The sequence below is a fragment of the Salvelinus sp. IW2-2015 genome, linkage group LG28 (assembly GCF_002910315.2).
Source record: "Salvelinus sp. IW2-2015 linkage group LG28, ASM291031v2, whole genome shotgun sequence".
NCBI classification, from domain to species: domain Eukaryota; kingdom Metazoa; phylum Chordata; class Actinopteri; order Salmoniformes; family Salmonidae; genus Salvelinus; species Salvelinus sp. IW2-2015.
Window position 1 is genome coordinate 8,553,089 of NC_036868.1, and position 27,644 is coordinate 8,580,732.

At 42.4% G+C, this 27,644-nt stretch overlaps 1 protein-coding gene and 1 long non-coding RNA gene across 2 annotated transcripts in view; one reads left to right on the forward strand and one right to left on the reverse strand.

The window, feature by feature from the left end:
* LOC111954028 (5'-nucleotidase domain-containing protein 1) overlaps window positions 1-27,644 on the reverse strand; it is a 91,179-nt gene that overhangs the window by 38,118 nt on the left and 25,417 nt on the right. The window contains exon 7 of the mRNA XM_023973524.2: window positions 4,155-4,329. Within this exon, the coding sequence (XP_023829292.1) occupies window positions 4,155-4,329 (175 nt within the window). The remainder of the gene's footprint in view (window positions 1-4,154; window positions 4,330-27,644) is intronic.
* The window catches only part of LOC111954032 (uncharacterized), a 33,458-nt gene continuing 12,311 nt past the window's right edge, over window positions 6,498-27,644 (forward strand). The window contains exons 1-2 of the long non-coding RNA XR_002875944.2: window positions 6,498-6,727; window positions 7,822-7,923. This is a non-coding gene — a long non-coding RNA (uncharacterized lncRNA). The remainder of the gene's footprint in view (window positions 6,728-7,821; window positions 7,924-27,644) is intronic.

Consider the following 27,644-nt stretch of genomic DNA (forward strand, 5'->3'; position numbering starts at 1 on the left):
AAGTTTTAGAACACCTAATCATTCAAAGGTTTTTCTTTATTTTTACTATTTTCTACGTTGAAGAATAATAGTAAAGACATTAAAACTATGAAATAACACCTATGGAATCATGTAGTAACCACAAAAGTGTTAAATCAAAATATATTTCATATTTGAGATTCTTCAAACAGCCACCCTTTGCCTTGATGACAGCTTTGCACACTCTTGTCATTCTCTCAACCAGCTTAATGAGGTAGTCACCTGGAATGCATTTCAATTAACAGGTGTGCCTTCAAAGTTAATTTGTGGAATTTCTTTCCTCAATGCATTTGAGCCAATCAGTTGTGTTGTGACAAGGTAGGGGGGTATACAGAAGACAGCCCTATTTGGTAAAAGACCAAGTCCATATTATGGCAAGAACAGCTCAAATAAGCAAAGAGAAATGACAGCCAATCATTAATTTAAGACATGTAGGTCAGTCAATAAGGAACATTTCAAGAACCTTGAAAGTTTAAGTGCAGTCGCAAAAACCATCAAGTGCTGTGATGRAACTGGCTCTCATGAGGACTACTACAGGAATGGAAGACCCAGAGTTACCTCTGCTACAGAGGATAAGTTCATTAGAGTCACCAGCCTCAGAAATTGCATCCCAAATAATGATGTGATCTGTGATTTATTTAGAATTCAAGGCACACTAAACCAGCATGGTTACCGCAGCATTCTGCAGCGATACGCCATCCCATCTGGTTTTGGCTTAGTGGGACTATCATTTGTTTTTCAACAGGAAAATAACCTAACACACCTACAGGCTATGTAAGGGCGATTTTACGAAGGAGAGTGATTGAGTGCTGCATCAGATGACCTGGCCTCCACAATCCCCCGACCTCAACCAAATTGAGATGGTTTGGGATGAGTCGGGCGGGGAGTGAAGGAAAAGCAGCCGACAAGTGCTCAGCATATGTGGGAAAAGCATTCCAGGTGACGCTGGTTGAGAGAATGCCAAGTGTGTGCAAAGCTGTCAAGGCAAAGGGTGGCTATTTGAAGAATCTCAAATATATTTTGATTTGTTTAACAGTTTTTTGTTTACTACATGTTTCCATGTGTGTTATTTCATAGTTTTGATGTCTTCACTATTATTCTACAATGTGGAAAATAGTAAAAATTAAGAAAAACCCTTGAATGAGTAGGTGTCCAAACTTTTGACTGGTACTGTGTACACACACACACACACAATGAAATATTGCTCTCTTTCACTGCTCCTTAATTTTGGAAGAAATWAATTTGTTCTACTATTGTCTTTCTCTTTGAGTCAACTACTCACCACATGTTATGCACTGCAGTGCTTTCAGTACTAGAATCATTCTCTGAGAGGTTGGAGGACGTCCTCCGGAAGTTGTCATAATTACTGTGTAAGTCTATGGAGGGGGGTAAGAACCATGAGCCTCCTAGGTTTTGTATTGAAGTCAATGTACCCAGTGGATGACACAAGCTAGCTGTCCTCTGGCTACACCACTGTGCTACCCTACAGTGCTGCTGGGCCTTCATTGCAAAACAGTATGTTTTAATTATTTGGTAAAGTGAATATATTTCGTTTTATCTAAAAAGGCAAACTTTTAAAATGTTTCAATATTAAACATTTTCTGAAATTCACTGAGGAGGATGGTCCTCCATATCCTCCTCTGAGGAGCCTCCACTGGTGAAAATCCACATTCTACAGCATTAGGAGCTAGTCAAATATATTCCTGACATAACATTATAGATACATCCATTTCTAGCCAGCAAAAAGTATTACAGGGAGGTCTAAAACTACTAGTCAGAGCAAACATACTCACTGTCCAGTTTATTGGGTACACCCATCTAGTACTGGGTCAGACCCCCCTTTGCCTCCAGAACAGCCWGAATTATTCGGGGTATTGATTTTACAAGGTGTCGGAAACCTTTGTTGCTCAATTGGTATCAAGGGATCTAACGTGTGACAGGAAAACATTCCCCACACCATTACACCACCGCCACTAGCCTGTACCATTGACACCAGGCAGGATGGTGCCATGGACTGCTAACGCCAAATCCTGACTCTGCCATCAGCATGATGCAACGTTTTTTCCGCTCCTCAATTGTCCAGTGTTGGTGATTGAGTGCCCAATGGAGCGGCTTCTTCAATTTAGTGTATGGGGTGTTGTAACTAATAAACTCCCCGGTGAGTGTATAAATGAAGCTGTAATGTAGACTGCTATGGTTTCATCTTGCTGTGTCCAACGGCAGGAGAGGCCAGGAGACACCTAGCTACACTTGGCACGTAGGGGCCTGTCTGGCATCCCTGGTCTTGTTGTGCGACTTCTGACAGCTGTCTGTCCCTGGTCCACATCCTGCACGCCTCTGTGGTGTTCCTGAGAGAAGCATGGGCTTTAAAAAGAGGTGACATTATTTCTTCCCAACAGAAACCAAAGTCAGATCACGAGGGGGCATTCTTCACTGGGGAGTGTCTATGCATTAGAGAGGTGTTGAAATGCATATTGTTTATAGACTCCAGACTGGAACTAATCTGAGTTTCTTGTGGAGCCAAATGTTGCCTCACACAGGAGGTTCACATGCAGGCCAACCCGTACAGCAGAACAAAGCAAAGCTTATCCCTGAGCCACCACACGGACAAGACACAGCCTGCATAATTTCCTGGCTTCAGTTATCTGTGGGGAAAGCCTGGGCCACAGAGGTCCCTGAAGACCTAGCAGGCATCCAGAACAAACGGTTCACTTTCAGCCGCTCTCCCCTAAGTCTGACTGTCCATCATAACAGCCAGCTACACTAGCAGAGTGGGACAGAAGAATAGATTATCTGGATGTGTGGTTGGTTACTTACCAGATGAGCATCAAACGTTACTGTAGCTAGGCTATGGCATTGGTTGGATTAAAACTCACGACTAAGTTCTCCACTGTGAAGTAATACTGGTGATGTGTGATTGTGTCTGTTTAGATAATGTGCAGAGACACTTCACGAAGGCATTCTATTAAACACACTTTGCCACCAGCAAGACCAGCCACAGCACCAGTCCGCAAGACTTCCCCTTGCTGTCTGACCGAACGTGTAAGAGGTTTTAGGCTAGAATAATAACCCTAGACCACATAGTGTACACTGGAGAGAGAGAGAGAGAACAGTGATACTGACACAGTCCAGTCCCCTGGTCTAGGTCAGTCCACAGCTGCAGCTGGCTAGTAATAATGAGTCTATGGAGAGTCTGCTAGCACAAACAGCACCACTACATAATGGTCAGGCTCAGCCATTGTAAGTTTCACTCTAGTCTTCTGTTATATTTCTGCTGGGCTGAGTGGGAATGAGAGCTGACAGTGCACGGTGTTGAGAGGGGGTGATGAGCTTGGAGGGCACTATGGTGTTGAATGCTGAAATATAGTCAAAAGAAAAGCATTCTCACATAGGTGTTTCTCTAGTCCAGGTGGGAGAGGGCAGTGTGGAGTGCAATAGACATTGCCTCATCTGTGGATCTGTTTGGTTGGTATGCGAATTGGAGTGGGTCCAGGGTGTCTGGGATGACGGCATTGATGAGAGCCATGACCAGCCTTTCAAGCATTTCATGGCTACATATGTGAGTGCTACGGGCGGTAATCATTTAGACAGGTTACCTTGGCATTCTTGGGCACAGGGACGATGGTGGTCTGCTTGAAACATGTAGGTATTACAGACTGGGTCAGGGAGAGTTTGAAAATATCAGTGAAGACACTTGCTAGCTGGTCAGCAGATGCTCTGGTGACTGAAGGAATGAGGTGTAATGGCATGTGAGAGCTGTACGCAATGTGGGTTGGGAGAGATGAGCCAGTAGGGCAGGGCTATTCAACTCTGGTCCTGGAAAGCCGAAAATACTTCTGGATTGTGTTTATACCTGGTAGTTAATTGCACTCACCTGGTGTCCCAGGTCTAAAACGGTCCCTTATTTGAAGGAGAGGAAGAAAACCAGAAGTGTTAGACCCTTCTGGACTGGAGTTAAGTAGCCCTGCATTAGTGGCTCATCATAAAACCATAAAATAAATATTGACTTTAGCCCGACTGGTTCTGCTCTCCCATCTCACATACTGGGGCTAAACCAATATGGTTAGTGCCTGGCCCCTATCAGGTGTGTTTTATGATCTGCGTCCCAAATGACATATTGTGCACTACTAACTCACCCCAGGATTTGGTCACAGATGAGCCTGCAGTAGTCGCTGTGGGAGCTGGTGATGAGCAGGAGGACCTTCCCTGCACTCTTCATGCTCCTCAGCCAGGTCTTGACAGACTCAGAGCAGGGCTGCAGGTAACGACCAGGGTCCCTCTTCACACTGGGAAAGTACCACCCAGCATCCTCTGAGGGGCAGACAAACAAAACACCCATTACTAAACTTAGAGACCCATAACTTGCATAGTAGCTAATATTTGAGATGTAGAATACAGATGTAGGATCTTCATTTGATCATGCTGTTGCATGAAATGCAAACATGTAGCCTATTCAAGGTTTAAAAAAGGTTACCACTTTAAAATATCAGACTTGATTTGCCCTAACTAAAAATGTATCAACCACTGGAAAAATGTCCATTAATTATAGTCCACAGAATAACTAACATTTCCTGTTGCTACAGGATTATTTTCCTCCTGTGAGAAATTGATCAAATTATGATCCTAGCTGCACCTGTAGATACACAAAAGTATGTGGACACCCCATCAAATCTGTGGATTAGGCTATTTCAGCCCCAGCCGTTGCTGACAGGTGTATACAATCAAGCACACAGCCACGTAATCTCGATAGACAAACATTGGCAGTAGAATGGCCTTAATGAAGAGCTCAGTGACTTTCAAAGTGGCACAGTCATAGGATAACACCTTTCCAAAAAGTAAGTTCATCAAATKTCTGCCCTCCTAGGAGGTCCCCTGGTCAATTGTAAATACTTTTATCGTGAAGTGGAAAGGTCTAGGAGCAACAACGGCTCAGCCGCAAAGTGGTAGGCCACACAAGCTCACAGAACGGGACCGCCGAGCGCTGAAGCGTGTAAAAATCATCTGTCCTCGATTGCAGCACTCACTGCCGAGTTCCAAACTGCCTCTGGAAGCAACGTCAGCACAATAACTTTATTTAACTAGGCAAAGCTAGTTAAACTAGGTAAAGCTCGAACAAACTCCATATTAAATGCCCATGATTTTGGAATGTTCGACGAGCAGTTGTCCACATACTTCTGGTCATGTAGTGTACTTTWTTTTCCATTTGCAAAACAAATATGTCTTCAGCCCAACTCAACCCCCCCAAATATAAATAAATATATATACACATACACACACAGGGTAACTATCCCTGGATGGAGAACAAAGCAATTTCATTACAAGAATTCCATGATGACCACACTCCTCTCTCTTTCCAAAAAGCTGTTCCTGTCAAAGAAGTATAGCCTTGTCCTATACACGAAGAGTTGTAATGGATTTGAGAGACAATCATGGGACACAGAACATCTATTTTCTCATTAACGTGTGAGTCAGTAAGCTTAGCCAAGGATGATCTTCTGGTCGTTCTATTTTCCATGTACAGTTGGCGTATTACAAATGTCATCTGGCAGACAGCCCTAACCAAGTGGATGAATACTATTCAATACGGCTGTGTGCCATCCTGGCAGGCCAGGTCAGAAGACAGGCACAACTCCCCTTCAAAACCAGTGGACTGTCTGTTTGAAGTTAGAAGGCTCTCAACCAGTATATGGTTTTCATTAGAGGATAATGAGCCCCAGACTCACTCAAACGGCACCCTATTCCCTATAAAGTGCGCCTTTTTAATACCAGAACCCTTTGGGCCTTAGTCAAAAGTAGTGTACTACAAAGGGAAWAGGGTGGCATTTGGGATGCATCCTCAGTCTGGCCAGGATGATGAGATGGTGCCCTGTGACACTGACTGGACTGAAGGACAAGACTGACTTATGTAGAATTAACCACAGAGTGGACAGCTCACTCCCTGAGCTATATCACAGGAAACAGCAGGAGGTTAGGGGGATGAATGGGTCACGTCCCACCCCCACTCAGACAGCAGTACGGGCAGCCTGTTCTTCAAAGACCCACTGGCTGCTCCAAGGCACCTCCAGCCGGGCTAAATTTGGTACAATCCTCTGATCTCTGTTATAAAAACAGGCAGTCAAAATATCCCACTTAACCTGCTGTACTGAAAACAGCCTGCTAAAATGCAGCATCGAAAGCAATCTGAATGCATTATAATGGGAGGGAGTTATTTGCAGCAGCAACACATGCTTTTCTACTACTTGTTTTTTTTAAAGAGGAAACCAGGGAAAATATTGCATAGTACCATACCCTCACTGGAATGCAATTGATATGCTTGTCATATAAACAGGAGACAAAGGCCAAATTTAAAATGAACAATAACATTAGCAAGCTTATTAAAACAGGCCTTATTAAAAACAGGACTTGTAGAGTTGTATTTGCACCGGAGCAAAAGAACGTGACCAATATGTGAAAAAAAGCAGTGCCACTTCTGACGAGTAAGAGAAAAGAAGGCATAGGGAAACATCCCGGGTGCAAATGAGTGGAGTGTATTCATCAGGCCAGGTGTTTATCCTGGCACAGAGAGAGGGGAGGAGAGGAGCTCTCAGGGAGGGAGCATCACAGTGCACACACTACAGATAGCAGGGAGAGGAGAAGACACTCACCCTTCTATTCTACTTTTCCACTCCTTCTCTCAAGGCAACAGCCCAGAGTCCTTACCTCAACAAAGGTAATAAGCTACAGACACCAGAAGTTGCATGGGTAAATGATAAATAGCTAGCTAGCTGCATAGCATGGGAGTAGGGCGAAGTCGCCCCTAGACATTTCCCCCACTAATGGTTGAGGTTAGGATTGGGGAAGAGAAAGCTGATCCTAGATCTGATCCTAGGCAGTTCACAAGCTCCAGACACCAGAGGCCCATCTGCAAATGATAAATAGCTATATARCGTTCCGTGTATGCAATGGGAATGTCTTCTGTAGCTAGCAAAGGGCTAAACACAAACATTGACTCACATCTACGTAGCCTACTATGTAGGAGTTGCAAGTGCTTCCATATGCAACATGTATATAMGGGTGACATGATAAAGGACATCTGTTACAGCTCCAACATACTGTAAAGAAAATAAACCTTATTTCAACCGCCACTAAGGACCCTCTACTTTCAAACTAAACAGGACTTTCTAGAGGCTGTAAAAGATTTGAGCATACTGCCATCATGTGGTACAAAAGCAACATTGCATTTACCAAGAACCAAGAAGTCCAACCCTATTCATACACCTCAGCAGAAGAGGGGAGACTGATATCAGATGAGAATCTCTTGAATATTTCATCAATGACAAGCTATGCATTGCAAAGAAAATAATCTATTTAGTAAAGCCAAAGTAATTTTTGTTATTTTAATTTGAAATACAGATTTGTACTGGAAGTTTTAATCATGTTATCCATCATGCTAACATTCTTAAACAGACTGAACGGGATCTTAACCACCTACAAAACATATTGTATGAATTGGAATTCAGGACCAGTTTTGGATCATAAGCGCTATTTTCAAAACTAGCATCACTTTAACAGCAGAGGTCAGCATTGGACGAGAAACAAACTGATACAGAAAAGCACCCATCAGTCTCACAACCAACTCCCCAGTGTGACATGATAATGTGTCCTAATGAAAGGTTACATAACCTAAACATTAGGCAAAAACTGATTAACTTTGTTTCTCTTTTTGAAATATCAGTAGTTTTAGGAAATAAACAAACACCTGGCTGTGATCTCCAGCCCTGCTGTCGCCTCCACTGTTTTTCTCACACTTCATTTCATCTCTAGATAAACAGAACAGCCTGGCCAGAGTGGCTGCCTGGCCTGCCTGACAACCTATGGACCGAGGGCCAAGGACCCGGTTGTCCCTCTGGATGTCACCCTGCTACAGTAAGACACCCAGCCTGCATCCTAAATGAGACCATATTACCTATGTAGTGCACTACTTTTGACCAGGGCCCTTAGGGCTCTCAGTGTTTCCCCTACATTAATAATGGTCACTAAACCCAACACCACTAATAGAAGAAAATGGGAGGGCACGCATGTCATGAAAGGAAGATGTGTATTTCACAAATAAAGCAGATTGCATAGAAAATTCAACTAGTGAAAAAAATCGAACCAAAGACTCAATGTTCCTGAGTGGCCAAGTTACAGTTTTTGACGTAAATGCTTGAAAATCTATGGAAAGACCTGAAAATGGTTGTCTCGCAATGATCAAGAACYAATTTGACAGAGCTTGAAGAATTCTGAAAATAAAAGGGCAAATGTTTCACAATCCAGGTGTGCAAAGCTCTTAGAGACTTACCTAGAAAGACTCACAGCTGTAATCGCTGCCAAAGGTGATTCTAACATATATTGACTCAGGGGGTTGAATACTTATCTAATCAAGATGTTTTTTTTTATATACATTTATCTTCCACTTTGACAGAGGATTTTGTGTAGATGGTTTACAAAAACAAATTAAATCCATTTGAATCCCACTTTGTAACAACAAAATGTGGAAGAAGTCAAGGGGTATGAATACTTTCTGAGCGCACTGTATATCATCATGGAAACTAGGCATTCAAACATTTCCTATTCACCAAACATTTTCTCCAACCAACATGCACTCAAAATGCACCCCCCCCCCCCCCTACATCCTGACACACACACGTCCTATATCACCTTAAACCAGGAAGTGACAATGGGTGTGTCTAGGGAGTGACCAGGGCGGAGCCCAAAGCCTATACACATGTCAAGAACCGTGTGGGTTACATATACTGTACACCCCCTTCAAACGAGGCTCAGAGAGGCGGAAATACAGTTTAAAGTTTTGAACATGATACACATCACTGAATCTTGGCTGGGCCTTTCCACTTAGGAGCTAGTTTGGCCATGAAACCAGCATCAGCTTTGGACAGTGGGTGGGCTCTGATCCACACCAGATCAGTGTTGTGCTTGTCCTTAGCAAAGGATGCGATTATGGTCTTCAGCGTGCAATTGATATGTTCTGTCAGAATTGTTTGTGGATGGCATGCTGTAGTGAGCTTTTGTACGCCACTCCATTGCTGGCAAATCTGATTGAGAAGGGAGGTGAACTGAGCTCCTCTGTACGAGACAGGCTGTTGTTCCCTTTCTGGTGAATATTTCATCAGTGAAAATGGAGACGATCTTTGGGGTCTTCGCCTCTCTCATGAGGAACAATTCAACCCACTTGCTTCAGTAGTCAACGACCACTAGGAGGTGCTGATGTTGCCTTCTGCTCCTAGATTGTAGTAGACTGTAGATGACCCGACAGCTTAGTCAGTTGAGGCTTGTTCTTCTGAAAAGTAATGCACCTCTTGGTGTATTCCTAATACATCCTTCCAAACATCTGGCCAGTAGGTAACTTCCAGCACCTTCAGTAGGGTTTTTGCTTCCTAGATGTCCACCAAGTGGACTGTCGTGGAAGTGTCTCAAGAACTGCTCTCTCATCCCCTGTGGCACAAACAGTTGAAACTTCTATACATCCCTTGTCCAACAGGGACGACCCGGAACAGATACCTATTTTCAATGGCCTAATTGATGCTTCCATGTCTTGGTATCTCGCCCTGGACTTCCTTCATTATGGTCTGCACCTCGGGGTCGTACTGTTGGGATGAAGGTATTTCAGACTACTCCACGGGGAGTGGACATTTGTGACTGCTGGAAGCTTGGCTGACGCAGACCGTGGATTGCTTCTGTATCCCAACCGGGGCACAGGAGAGAGCATCCGGGACAATGTTGCACTGTAATTTTCTGTAGGTGATATTGAAGGAAAACTCCTGTAGTCTGATCATCCATTTTACCAGTCTTGAATTGGGCTTTGGATGGTTGAACACCTAGACCAGGGCTGAGTGGTCAGTAATGACCTTGAACTTCCTACCTTCAAGGAAAGCCTGACACTTTTTCACCGCCTAAATGCCTGCTAGGCACTCTTGCTCAGAGACACCGTAGTTCTTCTCAGCAGAGTTCAGCAGTCTTGATCCATAGGTGATAACTCACTCACCGCCAATCTCGTGTCAAAACAGCAACAAGACCGATGTCACAGGCATCTGCTTTTATTTTGAAGGATAGTTAGATGTCAGGGGAGAGGAGCACTGGTGCTTTGGTTAGGGCTTACTTCAAGTCCTAGAAAGCCCTCTGGCATTCTGATGTTCAAGCCCAAGACACATCCTACCTCTTCAAGCATTGAGAGGAGCAGAGCCGTCTGCATAGTGAGGGATAAAGCGATGATACCATCCTGCCATACTGAGAAATCTCTCCACATTCTTGACTAAATGAAGCGTTGGGAAAAAACTTGATAGCCTCAACCTTCTTTGCCTGTGTCACGATGCCCACAGTCGACACCACATGCCCAGAGACAGAAATGCTCCTCTGGAACAGGCTACACTTCTTCAGGTTCACCATGAGCCCGGCTTTGTGCAACCTGCTGAACACAGCTCTCAGGTCTCCCAGGTGTTGCTCTGAGCGGGAGAACACTGCATGTTGTCAATGTTTACAAAGAAACACTTCCCCTTCACATCTTCAAGGGCTATTTCGATGAGCATTTGGAATGATGCTCCAGCATTTTTCAAACAAAAGGGAAGAACGAAAACCTCAAATAAGCCCACCGGAGTAACAAATGCCGTATTCTGGATGCTGTCAGGGTCCATGCCCACCTGCTCAAAATTCTGAATACTGTAAGGACTCCAGTATTTCCTGAATTTGAGGCATGGAGATGGCGTCAAGAGGGGTCTTCACATTGATGCCTCTACAATTAACACAGGGCCTTGTTCCTTCATCCCTTTTCTTCACATGCACTAGAGGTGAGGCCGAGGGGGATGTTGATCGTCTGATCTTGCCGTCGCTCAAAATGTCCTTGACGTGTCTGTCGCTCAAAATGTCCTTGACGTGTCTGTCGATAAACTCCTGCTTCTGCAAAGACACTCGGTAGGCCTTCTTATTTATTGGGACCTCATCAGTTGTTATGTTGCGGTGAGAGACAACAGTAGTGCGTCCAACAGAATTTGTGCAAACAGTGGGCCACTCATGCAAAAGACTGTCAAGCTGCGGGCTGGTGTCCATCCCACTAACTAGCTGCTGTATTAGGGCTTCAGATTACCCACTGGTTGACGTGGAGACATTGGCCTCCTTCTCTCGATCTCTTGAGAGCCTTAGCTACGCTACCCAGTGGTGTTGGGATGGCTAGACACTGTGGTCAGCTTGGGTTGCCGGCTGTTGACCCCTGCTGGTAAAAAGGGAAGTAGGAAAGTCCTGGGACTACTGGTAGACCATTACATGAGTTCTTGATGTCAAGACTGAGGCCAGTCATGGACAGAAAATCTAGCCCAACAATAACAGGAAAGGCCAGGTGATCATCCCTCATGACATACAGTTGAAGTCGGAAGTTTACATACACTTATGTTGGAGTCATTAAAACTAGTTTTTCAACCACTCTACAAATTTCTTGTTAACAAACTATAGTTTTGGCAAGTCGGTTAGGACATGTACATTGTGCATGACACAAGTCATTTTTCCAACAATTGTTTAGACAGATTATTTCACTGTATCACAATTCAGAAGATTACATACACTAAGTTGACTGTGCCTTTAAACAGCTTGGAGACTCTGAGACTATTGATACTGACAGAATAAGAACAAATCTTTGATACTAATTACTAGTCTGCAGCTAGGAATTATGTACCCGTAAACGCGAAGTCCAACAACTGCCGAAACATCTATCTATAACAAAAAAAATAAAAAATCCAACCACGGCAGAGAGAGAGAGAGAGGACGGACAAACTCTCCAACAGAAACAAACTTTCCAACAGAGATCACGATGACACACTGAGCGTAAATAAATATATTGATTGCAATTATTCCCGAATGAGTGAGACGACATGTGCAAAGGATTAGCATTTCAATTGTTAGAATTATCAACTTTGTAGTGTCTTATCTTTCGCGCCCTTCTCAGTCCCTTTGTCTAACAAGCCGGCATGCCGGTTTAGCCCACTAGGGCACATTCCCCTATAATTGCCTTGTAACCATATCTACTTGTTTGTTTGTGTGTGCATTTCTATGATGATTTGGTTAGTTAATAAATAAATGATTGAGACAATTGATGTATGGTTGACTCATAATGAAGACTGGGTTCGTGCAGATAACCAACAATATATGACATTTGGAATGAGACTAATGTGAGGTAAAGAATAATTCATTAATTAGAAGACTAATTAATCAGATATTAAAATATCTGAAAGTTATATTAGGAAAATTATAACTTTGAAATCTGAATATTTTCCTTGGTGCCCCAACTTCCTAGTTAATTACATCTACCTAATTAGTTAACTTCTCTAGGGTATGTGGGACGGTAGCGTCCCACCTCGTCAACAGCCAGTGAAACTGCAGGGGGCCAAATTCAAAACAACAGAAATCCCATAATTTAAATTCCTCAAACATACAAGTATTTTACACCATTTTAAAGCTTACACTTGTTGTAAATCCAGCCAAAAGTGTCCGATTTCAAAAAGGTTTTGCGACGAAAGCACACCAAACGATTATGTTAGGTATGAGCCAAGTCACAGAAAAAGACAGCCATTTTTCCAGCCAAAGAGAGCAGTAACAAAAAGCAGAAATAGAGATAAAATTAGTCACTAACCTTTGATGATCTTCATCAGATGACACTCATAGGACTTCATGTTACACAATACATGTATGTTTTGTTCAATCTGAGTTTAGGCAGGACGCTACTGTCTCACTTGGCAAAAAGCCTGAGAAAATGCAGAGCGCCATATTCAAATTAATTACTATGAAAATTACTATAAAATCAAACTTTCACTTTCATTAAACCTTTCATTAAATCACACATGAAATATACATGAAAGATACCAAATTAAAGCTACACTGTTTGTGAATCCAGCCAACATGTCAGAATTCAAATAGGCTTTTCGGCGAAAGCATACGATGCTATTATCTGAGTATAGCAGAAATAAAAATATAATTCATGCCTTACCTTTGACGAGCTTCTGTTGTTGGCACTCCAATATGTCCCATAAACATCACAAATGGTCCTTTTGTTCGATTAATTCTGTCGATATCCAAAATGTCCATTTATTTGGCGCGTTTGATCCAGAAAAACACAGGTTCCAACTTGCTCAAAMGTGACGACAAAATATCTCAAAGGTTACCTGTAAACTTTGCCAAAAAATGTCAAACTACTTTTGTAATACAACTTTAGGTATATTTTAACGTTAATAATCGATAAAATTGAAGACGGGATGATCTGTGTTCAATACAGGATTAAAACCAAATGTAGCATGCCTTCTGGTCATGTGCTTCAATCAAACAGGACACCTAGAGTGACTCGACTTCAATATGGCCGTATTTCTTCATTACACAAAGGAATAACCTCAACCAATTTCTCAGGACTGTTGACATCCAGTGGAAGCCGTAGGAACAGCAAGCAATTCGCTWAGAAATCTGGTTTCCCAATGAAAWCCCATTGAAAAGAGTGACTTCAAAAACAAAAAAATCAGAATGGTTTGTCCTCGGTTTCGCCTGCTAAATAAGTTCTGTTATACTCACAGACATGATTCAAACAGTTTTAGAAACGTCAGAGTGTTTTCTATCCAAATCTACTAATAATATGCATATCTTATCTTCTGGGGATGAGTAGCTGGCAGTTGAATTTGGGTATGTGTTTCATCCAAACGTGAAAATGCTGCCCCCTACCCTAGAGAAGTTAATCACGTAATAATAATTACAGAGAATTGATTTGATAAACTAAACAGTCTTCAATTTATTGATTCCAAAGACACGACAATACCGTTTGCCACTGCACATGGGGACAAAGATCGTACTTTTTTGGAGAAATGTCCTCTAGTCTCTAGTCAAAAATAGAACTGTTTTGCCATAATGACCATCGTTATGTTTGGAGGAAAAAGGGGGAGGCTTGCAAGCCGAAGAACACCATCCCAACCGTGAAGCACTGGGGTGGCAGCATCATGTTGTGGGGCTGCTTTGCTGCAGGAGGGACTGGTGCACTTCACAAAATAGATGGCATCATGAGGTGGGAAAATTATGTGGATATATTGAAGCAACATCTCAAGACATCAGTCAGGAAGTTAAAGCTTGGTYGCAAATGGGTCTTCCAAATGGACAATGATCCCAAGCATACTTCCAAAGTTGTGGCAAAATGGCTTAAGGACAACAAAGTCCTGACGTCAATCATATAGAAAATGTGTGGGCAGAACTGAAAAAGCGTGTGCGAGCAAGGAGGCCTACAAACCTGATTCAGTTACACCAGCTCTATCAGGAAGAAGGGGCCAAAATTCACCCAACTTGTTGTGGGAAGCTTGTGGAAGGCTACCTGAAACGTTTGACCCAAGTTAAACACTTTGAAGGCAATGCTACCATATACAAATTGAGTGTATGTAAACTTCTGACCCACTGGGAATGTGATGAAAGAAATAAAAGCTGAAATAAATCAGTCTCTCTTCAATTGTTCTGACATTTCACATTCTTAAAATAAAGTGGTGATCCTAACTGACGTAAGACAGGGAACATTTACTAGGATTAAATGTGAAGAATTGTGAAAAACTGAGCTTAAAATGTATTTGGCTAAGGTGTATGTAAACTTCTGACTTCAACTGTAGACACATGGCTTGGCCATTCGCTAAGACAAAAGAACAGTCAAGGCATGGTTTCAACTCCTCTTTGGGCTCTCTCACCCACCAACCCAATGATTCCTGTACAAGGGTGTATGTGCATCCAGTATCAAGAAGAACATGGCATGGAATGACCTCAACAGTAACAGCATGTTATGAATTTTATGAATAATAACTAAACAATGTATACATTTAACTATAACTATATGAATTCTACCCTGTTTTTACTTTAGTGATTAATAATGTTATTTCATGAGAAATAGGTTATGTAGCATGGACAAGGGGTAATTAAAAATGATAACCATTGTGGAAGAAAGGAATGTATGTGTGTGCCGAAAGAAAGCAAAGAGACTCGTTAAACTATGTTTGAACCGACACAGCTATAACTCTGGGGAGATAAAATAGGACAGCGAGAGCCCCTCCAGGTTTTCCGTATCTGGGGGGGACTGGAACTGTCAGCTAAGTGGTAATAAACTGTGGTGAGACTTCAGGAGATAATCCAAATATAGTGTGTAATGTACGTGCGTTAGTTTAAGAGAAGGGATAAAAATAACTGTTGTGTATATGCACGGGAGAGCTCTCGAGAATAAACGCTATTGATTAATTTGGTGGCTGGTCTTTGTCTATTTTATGCAAATAAGAACCTTACAAATTCTTAGAAACGGACAGAATGTTTGCTTTGTTATAATTGAATTGGTTAACGAACACATAGGAAACTAATACCTCTAACACAGCAGCATGATTGGATTGGAGAGTGCAGTCCCTTCATTGGCAGGCTGAAAGATGGTAATGTTCCCTGGAGGTTACCTTCCTCCAAAATGAGGGAAAGAGGGAGGTTTGGAGTTCTTCTGCTGCTCACTGTCGTATTGACTTGGGACCCGTATGTATTGGAGGCCTGCAAGTCCCTTTCTATGAGAGTTCCCACTCTGACCAGCTCCTCCACTGAATGTAACCACTCCCCTAAGATGGCATGCCAGCCTTGGGTTGCAAATTCACTGCCTTCTAACCCTATATACACCGAGTGTACAAACCATTATGGACACCTGCTCTTTCCATGACACAGACTTACCAGGTGAATACAGGTGAAAGCTATGATCCGTCATTGATGTCACTTGTTAAATCAACTTCAAAATCAGTGTAGATGAAGGGAAGGAGACAGGCTAAATACGTATTTTTAAGCCTTAATACATTTTAGGCATGGATTGTGTATGTGTGCAATTTAGAAGGTGAATGGGCAAGACAAAAAAATTAAGTGCCTTCGAGCAGGATATGGTAGTAGATGCCAGGTGTCAAGAACTGCAATGATGCTGGGTTTTTCATGCTCAACAGTTTCCCGTGTGTACCAAGAATGGTCCACCACCCAAAGAACATCCAGCCAACTTGACACAACTGTGGGAAGCATTGGAGTTAACATGGGCCAGCATTCCTGTGGAACACTTGACACCTTGTAGAGTCCATGCCCTGACGAATTGAGGCTGTTCTGGGGGCAAACGGGGTGGGGGGGTGCAACTAAATATTAGGAAGGTGTTCTTAAAATGTTTTGTACACTCATTCTATATACCACTATCCCTGGCAGGCTGGAAATCCTTCTCTTAAAACCCCTTGTAGTTCTTCTGCACTAAAATCTCTGATAACCAAAAATGTCTCTGCTGCTGCTACTACCAATTCAATCTCCTGAGATTTCCTTTCCATCTGTGGGTTTCAAATGAATGATCCTTGCAATAAACAGCAAGAAGCCAACCTTACTAAAGCAAACAGTTGGGGTCACTCTGTACTGGCCTGATCCTCTCAGGCTCCCTCACTCTTTGTCCACCATCCTCTACTTTCCTCACTGCCTCAGCATATGACCCTTTCTGCCCTGCTCTCACCCTGGAAACTTCAACCTGTATCACTCGCATAGGACATGTCTTATCCCCAGCAACAATGCCAACCTCCACAATTAAAACCCTCCACTTTTTCCACCGAAACTACACACTTTTTTCTCCCATGCCCTCCTGCACACTTTTCACACCTTGGAATCTCCCTCCTACATACTGCTGCAACATGACCAAACTACTTGGCACCTGAAACACCATAATGGGTTCGGAACAAAAGCTCTCACAGGATAATTAACTAGCATGACTTTATTCTGCAAACATGCTGCACCAAAACTCAAAAGAACAGACAGTGTCTCCTCAGTCTCGCACTCAACACCGGGTCTGCGTCGCATCAAACGGCATGCATCACAGACACCGGGGATCCCCAACTTCAGTTGATCCACCTTAACACTCAACCCCACCCCAGTTATCACTCTTTCAGTGGCGCTCTGCTCCGGAGAGCAAAGCCGCTTTCGCCCCGAGTCTCGAAACGCGCAGCGCCCTCTCCCTCTGAGCAGCACACACACAAAAAAAATCAACACAAGTCTCCCTCTGGATACTTTGATCGAAATGACTGAACCCAACCTGATACCACAAGGCATGGATCCACTTTCTTCATGAATCGTACTCACACTGGGCCAGTGTCATCGAGCATTTTCCTGATCATTGGGGTGAGGCTTGGAAAGCCTTCATATCACCTGACGACACAGGTTCTTTCTCCTCACTTTTATCAGGATGAAAAGTTCACTATCTGTCGACTATTCAAGGCCTTCAGGGCCGTAACGTGCATTTCTCTCTCCTGTACTTGACCCCAACAAGAAAGTACTCAGCTTGTATTTTGCAGTCGGTTCGGGTTTGCACCTCATGCCCTTCTTTCTGCCTCGCTTCTTCTCACAATCCGCCCTTTTCCTCGCCCGGTCCTCCGACATGACGACTCAATATTGAGCCGCCCGGTGCTGCCATGCTCCCTCAAGGTTCATCAGCCATTCTCTTCTAAAAACCACATCGGCCCCCTATATCCTGACACACCACTTCCTATATCACCGTAAACCTGGAAGTGACAATGGGTGTGCAGGGAGTGACCAGGGGCGGAGCCCAAAGCCTATACACATATCAAGAAACTATGGAACCGTGTGAGTTACAAATTTAGCAGCAGAGGTGCACAGAAAAGAGGACACTTTGGACTATCTGTGTGTGTATGTGTGGCATACATATGTGTGTCTGTATGTGTGCGTGTGTACGTGGCTTTAAAGTGAATATGTGGGGTGCTACTACAGCTCCTACACGTTGGCACAGTAACAGGAGGGGGCAGGGCCTGACTGGAGCACTGCCCAGCATCTGTGGTGAGGCGAGAACCACGTCCGACAGGCCAACTCTCTCCTCACATCAAAGAGTGGCGACAGGATGCACAAATCAACAGAATGAAAATTAAGGCAGAGCACAGCACAAGTTCACAAACAGCTGCATCATAAGTGAAGGGAAAGGAGCTTAAGTCAAACAAACATTTTCCTTATCATCTACAGAATCAACAGGGAGGGAAGATATAGGTTATGGAAATGAAAATAAACTGTGCATTTATGTAGTCCTAATTGAAGTTGATAGATAACTACATGGCCAAGTATAAATAAATAATATGGAGCGCTATCTATTTTGAGGAAAGCTATAATCTAGGAAAACATGTTGTTTTCTTTTCTCTGAAGATACAAAACAGAGTAACCTTACATAGCATGGGGATATTTTTGCCTGCACCTGCGTGAACCCTGGGAAAACATTTGCACAGCCACCAGCGGCCGAGCATGGGCCATTTTTAGACGAATGACCACAAATTGCTGCATCGGATCACCTATGATGATTTTTTCTATCTTTTTGAGGTCAGTGAAAAGACAAGGGGCGTCTTAATTTGTGACCCATGGTAACAATAGTGGCATGGTTCAACAAAGCCAAAGCCACAGACTCTTATGTTATCTGTTTGTCCTACTGAATGGACACAAATATTTGTAAGATGGTTCAACACATATTTGCGTCTTCAGGATTGGATGCAGTCTGTCATCAGCAGAGAGTATCCTTTAGTGTCTGGGTTAAGAAAGATGCTGCGAAACGGTCCTCTACATGTGATTAAGACTCCAAGAGAGCATGGGAAAACTGAAGACCTCGGGCTGATGTCTGCCACCTGTTACCACTAGCATCATGATGGCTACAGAGATAAAATCCCCAGCGAAAAACTATTTTCAAAAGGACACTCACCAGCTCACCAAGTCTCTCCTGATGATATATTGACATGTTTCAAAAAAAGAAAGAGACAGACAGTGATACACAAAGAACAATGGATGGCAATTCAGATGAATGGGATGGTGGTTTTGGGACACCAATGTGCAGTTAACTCTGGGGACACTGACGCCAGTTACATAGTCACTCTCCCCTAAAAGGAAAAGTGTGGACATTGAAATCTGTCATTATATAAAACCAAAGTTATATTTAGCATGGACATCTTAGGAAAATAAAAGTTGGGTGGAATTGTATTTCAGGATCTGATCTTCAGTCAAGTGAAGCCTCATCTTAAATTCCCCATCATCAGGGAGAAAAATCTCCATTATTGTGTCATTACATAGCCCAATATTGCAAAAGATAACCCTAATTGTCTAATATTAGGCTATTGAGTGGGAATACAGGGGGAAAGGAGAAAAAACAGACAGACAGAAAGTGAAAAATCCCAGCAAGCAGCAAGTCTAGCCCGGTTCTGTTTTAACGATAGAGGATTATTACACTAATGGGTACAATCCCCATAAACAATGCATTCAGACCTGCTGCTGGGCACGTTATAGCCCCAAAACAGACAGTTATTTATAGCTACAGTAGTGCTAGACACTATAAGTGGGATTTATGGGATTCATCTTCATTTCATCATCTGATTTATGGCAACATCAAGGTGCTACAGTACACCACAACAGTGGAAGGGTTGGTAACATTCACATTGAATACTTCTGAATGATGCTTCAATGGGTTAAGATACACCTGAAGATGTGAGATTCAACATTAGGTTACATATGTTCAATAGACAGTTTGAAAACTGTGCTCTAGTGTGTTGTATTCTAATGGAAAACTGACCATTGTACGCATATATGTAGACCTAGAGGGCAACCAACTCACATGTCATTCAAATCTAAGCATAGTTCTGAACACACCCACATTTGCCACTACTGGGGAAGGTCTATTCAAATCTCATAATGAAGCTAAGATCCCCAACCACAGTTCGAGACACGAAACTCTGCAGTGACAATATTAACACGTTAAACACATTAACTAATTTCTGCCATCAATCTTTCATCCCACTCCAAATGTCACAAATATTACACATCAGTAACGCATACTTCATTATCAGTTTTAATGTGGTTCAGAGACGCGATATCTGCTCATAAACTACAGGGAGAGACGATTGTTTTTCTAATTAAGGAATAGTACAAAATGTTGACCAAAACAAGTCAAATCTAATATATGCCATTTAGCAGATGCTTATATCCAAAGTGACTCTATATTAGTGTGGTAAAATACATATAGTTTATGCCAATAGGCTATCTCATTCTATGAGAGGGGGTCACTTGTTGAATAGCGTGTTTGACTATCTGGTGTTTTCTGTGGCTGACATAACTCACTTTGACATTTCACACCCCTAAAAAGGCCACATAATGGTTGCATGTCAGTGAAACATTGAGTCTTGATGACTAAAATACACTTTCTGATCAAAGAAACGTGGCGTCCCTCACACCCTCTGCAAACAAACCTGCCAACATTTTAGAAGTACACTATATATATATATATATATGTATGTGGACAGCCCTTCAAATTAAAGGATTTGGCTATTTCAGCCACACCCGTTGCTGAGAGTAGGGCTGGGTTATATGGCCAAAATCTCATATCCTAATAACGATACATATCAAGACATAGCAAGTTTTCTGTAAATTAAATTTATAAATAGTTTATATACAGTTGAAGTCAGAAGATTACATACACCTTAGTCAAACACATTTAAACTCAGTTTTTCACAATTCCTGACATTTAATCCTACTAAAAATTCCCTGTCTTATGTCAGTTGGGATCACCACTTTATTTTAAGAATGTGAAATGTCAGAACAATTGAAGAGTGAATGATTGATTTCAGCTTTAATTTCTTTCATCACATTCCCAGTGGGTCAGAAGTTTACATACACTCAGTATTTGGTAGCATTGCCTTTAAATTGTTTACCTTGGGTCAAACATTTTGGGTAGCCTTCCACAAGCTTCCCACAATAAGTTGGGTGAATTTTGGCCCATTCCTCCTGACAGAGCTGGTGTAACTGAGTCAGGTTTGTAGGCCTCCTTGCTTGCACAGGCCTCCTTGCCCACACATTTTCTATAGGATTGAGGTCAGAGCTTTGTGATGGCCACTCCAATATCTTGACTTTGTTGTTCTTAAGCCATTTTGCCACAACTTTGGAAGTATGCTTGGGGTCATTGTCCATTTGGAAGACCCATTTGCGACCAAGCTTTAACTTCCTGACTGATGTCTTAAGATGTTGCTTCAATATATCCACATAATTTTCCCACCTCATGATGCCATCTATTTTGTGAAGTGCACCAGTCCTTCCTGCAGCAAAGTACCCCCAAAACATGATGCTGCGGCTTGCAAGCCTCCCCCTTTTTCCTCCAAACATAACGATGGTCATTATGGCAAAACAGTTCTATTTTTGTTTCATCAGACCAGAGGACATTTCTCCAAAAAGTATGATCTTTGTCCCCATGTGCAGTTGCAAACCGTAGATTGGCTTTATTATGGAGCAATGGCTTCTTCCTTTGCTGAGCGGCCTTTCAGGTTATGTCGATATAGGACTCGTTTTACTGTGGATATAGATACTTTTGTACCGGTTTCCTCCAGCATCTTCACAAGGTCCTTTGCTGTTGTTCTGGGATTGATTTGCACTTTTCGCACCAAAGTACGTTAATCTCTAAGAGACAGAACGCGTCTCCTTCCTGAGCGGTATGACGGCTGCGAGGTCCCATGGTGTTTATACTTGCGTACTATTGTTTGTACAGATGAACGTGGTATCTTAAGGCATTTGGAAATTGCTCCCAAGGATGAACCAGACTTGTGGAGATCTACAATTTTTTCTGAGGTCTTGGCTGATTTCTTTTGATTTTCCCATGATGTCAAGTAAAGAGGCACTGAGTTTGAAGGTAGGCCTTGAAACACATCCACAGGTGCACCTTCAATTGATGTCAATTAGCCTATCAGAAGCTTCTGAAGCCATGACATCGTTTTCTGGAATTTTCCAAGCTGTTTAAAGGCACAGTCAACTTAGTGTATGTAAACTTCTGACCCACTGGAATTATGATACAGTGAATTATAAGTGAAATAATCTGTCTGTAAACAATTGTTGGAAAAAGTACTTGTGTCACGCACAAAGTAGATGTCCTAACCGACTTGCCAAAACTATAGTTTCTTCACAATAAATTTGTGGAGTGGTTGAAAAACGAGYTTTAATGACTCCAACCTAAGTGTATGTAAACTTCCGATTTCAACTATAAAATGACCAGATGTAAAGGCCTATTTCTTATTACATTTTGAATTATACTCTACAAATAAAAAGGTACTTACTCATATTTGATTATTTATTTAGAACCTGTGAATTTTCAATTAAGCATGTCAAAAAATATAAAATATGAATGTATAAAATCTAAAAAGGTAAATAGAAAACACTTCAACTATAGTTGCAAACATAATAAATATAGGGTTAAAATATATACATCTTTATGGGGGATTGCCTGTTTTGCATGCTGCTTTGGCATTAACACATGTCACATATCAATTTGCATTTGGTATCTTGGGTCGAGTGTTAGCACCTGTTATGTTCTGTTAATTACTGATGTCCCCTTTAAGAATGGAGCACCCTTGGTCATGCGCAGTGTTGTTCTATGTTATTCTGGCTCTAACTGATTCCAGTAAAATGTGAAGCTCCAGTTCCATTTATTGTATTCAGAGTCTTTCTTATTATATAAATAAGTAATAAGAGCTAAGACACTACAGCACCAATTCACGAAATCCCCATTTCTAGACCGTGTAAATTGGGGCCATGTCTTTGCAGATGTAAGTTGTAAAGGCAGCTGTTATCTCCTTCCATCTTAGTGATTCTTTGCCATATGGTGTGCCGCCGGCAAAAGCCTCTTGCAACGTCTGAGTCGAGGGTTTGTTTTGAGCACCCAACTGTACTTTTTGGGGACGTGACGTTAACCTACCAGATGAGCTAAATGCCTTTTATGCTCGCTTCGAGGTAAGCAACACTGAAGCATGCACGAGAGCACCAGCTGTTCTGACTGTGACTGTGTGATAACGCTCTCCGTAGGCTATGTGAACAAAACCTTAAACAGGTCAACATTCATAAAGCTGCTGGGCCAGACGGATTACCAGGATGTGTACTCATCGCATGCGCGGACCAACTGTGACGTGTCATCACTGACATTTTCAACCTCTCCCTGACCGAGTCTAATACCTACATGTTTCAAGCAGACCACCATAGTCCCTGTGCCCAAGGAAGCGAAGGTAACCTGCCTAAATGATTACCGCCCCGTGGCACTCACGTCGGTAGCCATGAAGTGCTTTGAAAGGCTGGTCATGGCTCACATCAACAGCATCCTCCCGGAGACCCACTCCAATTCGCATACCCCAACAGATCCACAGATGATGCAATCTCAATCGCACTCCACACCGCCCTCTCTCATCTGGACAAAAGGAACACCTATGTGAGAATGCTGTTCATTGACTACAACACCATAGTGCCCACAAAGCTCATCACAAAGCTAAGGACTCTGGGACTAAAGAACTCCCTCTGCAACTGGATCCTGGACTTCCTGACGGGCTGCCCCCAGGTGGTAAGAGTAGACAACAATACGTCTGCCACGCTGATCCTTAACACTGGGGCCCCTCAGGGGTGTGTATTTAGTCCCCTCGTATATTCCCTGTTCACCTACGACTGCGTGTCCAAACACGACTCCAACACCATCATTAAGTTTGCTGACGACACAACAGTGGTAGGCCTGATCACCGACAACGATAATACGGCCTATAGGGAGGAGGTCAGAGAACTGGCAGTGTGGTGCCTGGACAACAACCTCTCCCTCAATGTGAGCAAGACAAAGGAGCTGATCGTGGACTACAGGAAAAGGCAGGCCGAACAGGGCCCCATTAACATCGACGGGGCTGTAGTGGAGCGGGTCGAGAGTTTCAGTGCTGAGGATGTGGTGTCCACATCACCAACAAACTATCATGGTCCAAACATACCAAGACAGCCGAGAAGAGGGCACGACAAAACCTTTTCCCCCTCAAGAGACTGAAAAGATTTGGCATGGGTCCTCAGATCCTCAAAAGGTTCTACAGCTGCACCATCGAGAGCATCCTGACCGGTTGCATCACCGCCTGGTATGGCAACTGCTCGACATCCGACCGTAAGGAGGGTAGTGTGAATGGCCCAGTACATCACTGGGGCCAAGCTTCCTGCCATCCAGGACCTATATAATAAGCGGTGTCAGAGGAAAGCCCATAACATTGTCAGAGACTCCAGTCACCCAGGTTATAGACTGTTTTCTCTGCTACCGCACGGCAAGCGGTACCAGAGCGCCAAGTCTTGGACCAAAAGGCTCCTCAACAGTTTCTACCCCCAAGCCATTAGACTGCTGAACAATTCAATAAAACTGGCACCGGACAATTTATATTGACACCCCCCTCCCCCTCTTGTACACTGCTGCTGCTTGCTGTTTGTTTGTTACCTATGCATAGTCACTTCGCCCCCACCTACATGTACAGGTTACCTCAACTAGCCTGTACCCCTGCACACTGACCCGGTACCGGTGCCCCCTGTATATAGCATCGTTAATGTGTTAATTTTTATTATAACTTTTTATTTTAACCTACTTGGTAAATATGTTCTTCTTATTGAACTGCACTGTTGGTTAAGGGCTTGTAAGTAAGTATTTCACAGTAAAGTCTACACTTGTTGTATTCGGCGCATGTGGCAAATAAAGTTTGATAATGACATTCTAGATGATTCTGTGCTTCCAACTGTGTGGCAATAGTTTGGGGAWGGCCCTTTCCTGTTTCAGCATGACAGCATAAAGCAAGCTCCATACAGAAATGGTTTGTCGAGATCGGTGTGGAAGAACTTGACTGGCCTTAACAGAGCCCTAACTTCAACCCCATTGAACACCTTTGGGATGAATTGGAACGCCGACTGCGAGCCAGGCCTAATTAGTGCCCGACCTCACTAATGCTCGTGGCTGAATGGAAGCAAGTCCCCGTAGCAATGTTCCAACATCTAGTGGAAAGCCTTCCCTGAAGAGTGGTCATGTAGTGTATGTCATGTAGTGTACAGTATGTCCACCTTAGTCTGTAATGACTTTCTGGTATATTTGGTTTTGTACAGTAGGTACTTCTGTTATCATTAACAGAGCAAATTAAATGTAACCACACATTTATCACTCATATACTGTACATCTCCTTTAAATGTTGATATTGAGTTGTCAACTAAACACAATTCAATATTACTTTGTAATACAGTAAATAGCCTACAGTTAAGGCCATCTTACAAACTAATGTAACATTCAACCTTAAAATGAGAAACACATCCATGGCCACATTGAGGTTATGGTAACTATAAATGTCTTATCACATAATCATATAAAGCCTACATGTTCAAGATATCATGCATAGGTCGTTGCAGGTCTGTGGAGATCTTCACAATTGCTCTAATAATCTGTGCAGAATCTCGAACGGCATTGATCTCTTGCACCATGTACTTTTAATGTAAGTTCAACTGCAATCCAGGTCATTTAGTTCTGCTATTAGATGAAGCACAGTGATAACACAATCTGTTGTATAAATCATCAAAATATCTGACATTGTATTCCCATTTAAACTTTGCTGTGCTTTTAAATGGTTGAAAGCGCAGTGATAAACATTTGGGTGACAACTAAACCAAAAATCAGACATTGTTTTTCCATTGGAATTTGGTTATGCTTTTAAAATGGTTGAAAGCATAGTGATAACACATTCGAAATTTAGCTAACTTTTGTCTGTCGTTTTGAGTGGGTGAATATACTGTAGGTTGTAATCTCATTGATGTTTCAACCAACTATTACCTAATTATCCACATTGAAATGACCTGGTGTGCCCAGTGGGTTGTTGTATCTCACTAATCTAGCACAGACCAGAGAACAAACAAAACTAGGGCACAATTTAAAGTGTCAGACGTAACAGTGGACATTCCCACCCTTCGAAGAGTTAAGCCTTACCAGAAGTTGTATGGAAACAGACGTAAATTTCTTATGCTACACAGGCCACCCTACTTGCACCCTACCCTACTATAAACTGAACCATACAATAGATACACATTTTCAAGAACCAAAACAAGTTTGAACAATATGGAGTTCTCGTGTTAATTGATAAAATAAGAAGCTGTATCTCATGTGAAAATGTTGACACTCAAATAGAGATATCCTCTCCTCAGAGACAAGCTAAGGTAAATTGTGCCCTTCCTGTATGTGGACACAACCTTAAGAGCCCATCCACATTTCAAATGCAACTTACGTCACCACTGCAACCTTATAACTTAAAAGCAAAACATTGTGCTAACTTCTGCCATGCCATTGAAACAAACTATGAGTTATGGATACAAAACTGAAAAGCAGTCAGGACACAATGACTGCTATAAATAAAAACCAAAGCCTGAGATCTTCTACTATAATGCCTCAATGATTCACTCCTTACATGTTTCTGCAAATTAGTTTGGCCAACTCATTTCACAGTGGTTGTGGGTACACTGTAAATGTAAACAGACAGCCAAATTGCCTTTCCTGCCCAGTTTTCGACTAGCTGTCGTATCATTTATGACATAAAGTTAGTGTGCGACGACATGGATAACATCATGGTACCAAGTTTAACATGTAGCATTACAAAGCTGCAAAAACATGGATACAGTTGCTATGTCAACACACAAGCTGCATGTACATGCTCAATTCATGACAAGCAGCTTGCAAGATTAAACCATTGCCCATGCATGCTTAAACGATTCATTAAAACCAAAGACCACAGAAGATTTWAAAAAAGTTCTGCTCATTTAAATTTCACAATACATCAAAGTCTAATTTTACAGGAGTACAGTACACCAGTTTGGCGACTGTCTTGAACAAGAGCAGTACAGACAAGATCCATTGACACATTTTTGCCGAGAGTCCCAATGGATAGAGAAGGATGACCACCAAGCTGTTCAAAAATACACTTCAATGACAGTGATAGTGATGACTTGGAGCCAAGCAGATGGCTTTAGATAAGCTGGGCTGAGAAAAATAAAACCTTCTGTAACAAGTGTCCTTCCAATCAGTTGGACCTTTTGTTTTAGACAAATGTTGATTACTCAGAAAATAAATCAAATTTCAGGCAGGAGATAATGGTTAGTAAACCACGTCGCTCACTTATCATGGCTGCGGTGTACTGTAGTGAGCGAAAATATCATTAGATTGATTTTGAAGGCATATGCCAAGTCTATGCTATAAACTTTATTTTCTCTACCCTGCAGGCCAGAGCAGTTAGAATCTTGACAGATTGCACCTTTGTGCCATGGCTACATGTATTTGTAAGACTATTTGTGAATTATAACAGTTTGGTTGAATAAAGTATTTTAAAGAAGATAAAAAAGGCTTTAGATATTTTTGAGCAACTGCTCTGGTGTTTATTCACTTTGAAAGGCACTAATAAGCAATGGAAACATTTGAAGTGGTTGGTTTGATGAGAGCAGTTTGATATTCAAATACTACATTAGCATTAACTGACAAAGTACTTGTCACGATCGACGTCAGGGTGGAAATGACCGGACCAAGGTGCAGCGTGGTGAGCGTACATTTCCTTTTATTTTGAATGTCGCCAACAAAAACGAACGTGAAGCTGACTAGGGCTATACAGGCCACAGACAACTACCCACAACTAAGGTGGCAAAACAGGCTGCCTAAGTATGATTCCCAATCAGAGACAACGATAGACAGCTGTCCCTGATTGAGAACCATACCCGGCCAAAACATAGAAACAGAAAAC